The 2375-nt window shown below is 42.0% G+C and overlaps 1 protein-coding gene across 1 annotated transcript; it reads left to right on the top strand.

The window, feature by feature from the left end:
- The first annotated feature begins 248 nt into the window (after positions 1 to 248).
- LOC130975059 (uncharacterized) lies at positions 249 to 758 on the top strand. The gene has a single exon (XM_057899892.1). The coding sequence runs from the start codon at positions 249 to 251 to the stop codon at positions 756 to 758; it is 510 nt and encodes a 169-aa protein (XP_057755875.1).
- The last annotated feature ends 1617 nt before the right edge of the window (positions 759 to 2375 follow it).

Raw genomic sequence — 2375 nt, 5'->3', positions numbered from 1 at the left:
CCTCAAACAGCTCGAACAAGAGGCCGACATCAACGAGAGGCTGAGAGGGACCTCGGAAGAAAAATAAGACTACGTCGAGAGCTGGAGGACAAGCTTCTAAAGCTCAAAGACAACCTCAAAACTAAGACCACTCGATCCAGCCGCGAATATAGCCCTCACAAGGACCAAGACCCGTTCACGAAAGAGATCATGAAAGCTAAAGTCCCAAAAGATTTCAAAGTCATCATCTTAACAATTTCAGGAATCGGATGTATGTCTCCGATGCCTCAGACGGAATCCGCTGTAAAATCTTCCCGACCACCTTGACAAAGACTGCAATAAAGTGGTTCAACAGCTTGCCGCCAAGGTCGATTACAAGCTTTGATGACTTCGCCAGGAAGTTCCTAGCCAGGTTCTCTATACAGAATAACAAAACCAAACACGCTCCAAGCCTGCTAGGGATTAAACAAGGAGATCAGGAAAGCCTCTACAGTTACATGGAAAGATTCAATAAAGCATGCCTGGAAATACAAAACCTTCCAACAGAAGCAGCCATCATGGGTCTCATCAATGGCCTACGAGAAGGACCCTTCAGTCACTCCATATCCAAAAAGCATCCATCATCTCTCAACGAGGTTCAGGAACGAGCAAAAAATACATTAATATGGAGGAGAACTCCCGATTATAAGAAACCTCAAAGACTGGATTCTCCTACTTACCTCGAGACAAGGATAAAGAGTCCAGGAAGAAAGAAGACCAACCTACTGAGAAACCCATAAAGTACCACAACTACACCTCTCTTTGGGTACCTCTTGTGGATGTTTATAGGGAAATATGCAACACTGAGAAGATCCCACCGCCTTGCCTGATTAAACACAAGAGAGGAGAAAGTCAGACAGAGTATTGTGAATACCACCGAATCTATGGGAACTCTACCAATGAATGCTACGACCTAAAGAATGTCATAGAAAAATTGGCACGAGAAGGGCGACTAGATCAGTTCTTAGCCAATAGAGTGGATGATCCAAGATAGAGGAGAAGGAATGAAGAGGTCGGACGAGGTGAACGTCCCCCTCACACCCCTAAGAGACATGTTCATATGATAAGCGGAGGATTCGCAGGAGGAGGGATCTCTAAGTCATCTTGCAAAAGACACCTCAAAGAGGTGTATCATGTCGGAGAAGGGGACAGGTCACCTGACCTCCCCATGATAAACCATTATTTTATGATTTATATTGTGTTTAATTGAGTGGTTTTGTCAAGTCTTCACCCACTTATTCATATGATTTGCATGTATTTACAATTCTTTCCCAAAAAAATTGTCCATGGTTAAAAACTTGCTCCCTAGAGATCTTTTAATTATGTATTTTTATTCTCTTTTATACCATTCGATGCTGTGATCTGTGTGTTAAGTGTTTCAGGTCTCATAGGGCAGGAATGGCTTAGAGAATTGAGAGGGAGCTTGCAAATATGGAAGGAGCACAAGAAAATAAGGAGATGACCAGCGAACATTGACGCGAGCGCATGGCCCACGGGAGAATTCGCAAGCGATGCGAACGCGTGCCTGACGCAATCGCGTAGATCGGAGTCTGCACGATTGACGCGAACGCATGGTCGACGCAAACGCGTGACAAGAAAAACCGCTGAATGACGCAAACGTGTGGACGACACGTATGCGTGACCTGTGCGATCTGCAGAAATTTCAGAATACGCTGGAGATAATTGCAGGCCACGTTTCAACCTAATTTTTGTCCCAGAAACACAGAATAAAGCGAGGGAACATGCAGAAACTCAGGAGAGATCGACACACATTCATTTACATCGATATTAGGATAGATTTAGTTTTAGATATGAATTTACTACTCCTTTAGGTTTTTTCTACGTTGATAGGATTTTAGTTAATTGCTTTTGCTTTAGATATTGAAGACCCATTACCTCCGTGGAAGTACTATTCTAGTTTGTTTCCCTATTCTCATACTCTTTTAGTTATTTATTATTCTTGTTCAGATACTTATGTTGCATTTGGATTTATCAATACAGTTCACTACCTTTTCCTTTAATCAATTTCTAATCCTTATTTTATTTATCATGTCCTCTTCTGCTATTTCTGCAAGCGTTTTATTCCTGTCAATGGAGTAGAAATTCCACTTAACATGGGGGTTGATTAAGAGAAGACACTTGAGTTGGAATGCTCAAGTTCTTAGTTAAATTGGACACTGTTAGCTAATTCTATACCTACTAACGCTAGATCTCCCCAAGGGAGAGGACTAGGAGTTGTTGGTGAGAATTAGTTTAATCACCATACTTTCTCTTACTTAGTGAGGGTTAACCGAGTGAGAATAGCAACCTCTCTACACTACATTTGAGAAGATCCCAACAAGGATAGAAATTCTACT

Source organism: Arachis stenosperma, chromosome 4, assembly GCF_014773155.1.
Source record: "Arachis stenosperma cultivar V10309 chromosome 4, arast.V10309.gnm1.PFL2, whole genome shotgun sequence".
NCBI lineage: Eukaryota > Viridiplantae > Streptophyta > Magnoliopsida > Fabales > Fabaceae > Arachis > Arachis stenosperma.
This window is presented reverse-complemented; position numbering and strand designations above follow the sequence as displayed.

Bases quoted from the DNA above. Each gene is read 5' to 3' on its own strand.
- LOC130975059 (XM_057899892.1), top strand. From the start codon at position 249: ATGTATGTCTCCGATGCCTCAGACGGAATCCGCTGTAAAATCTTCCCG.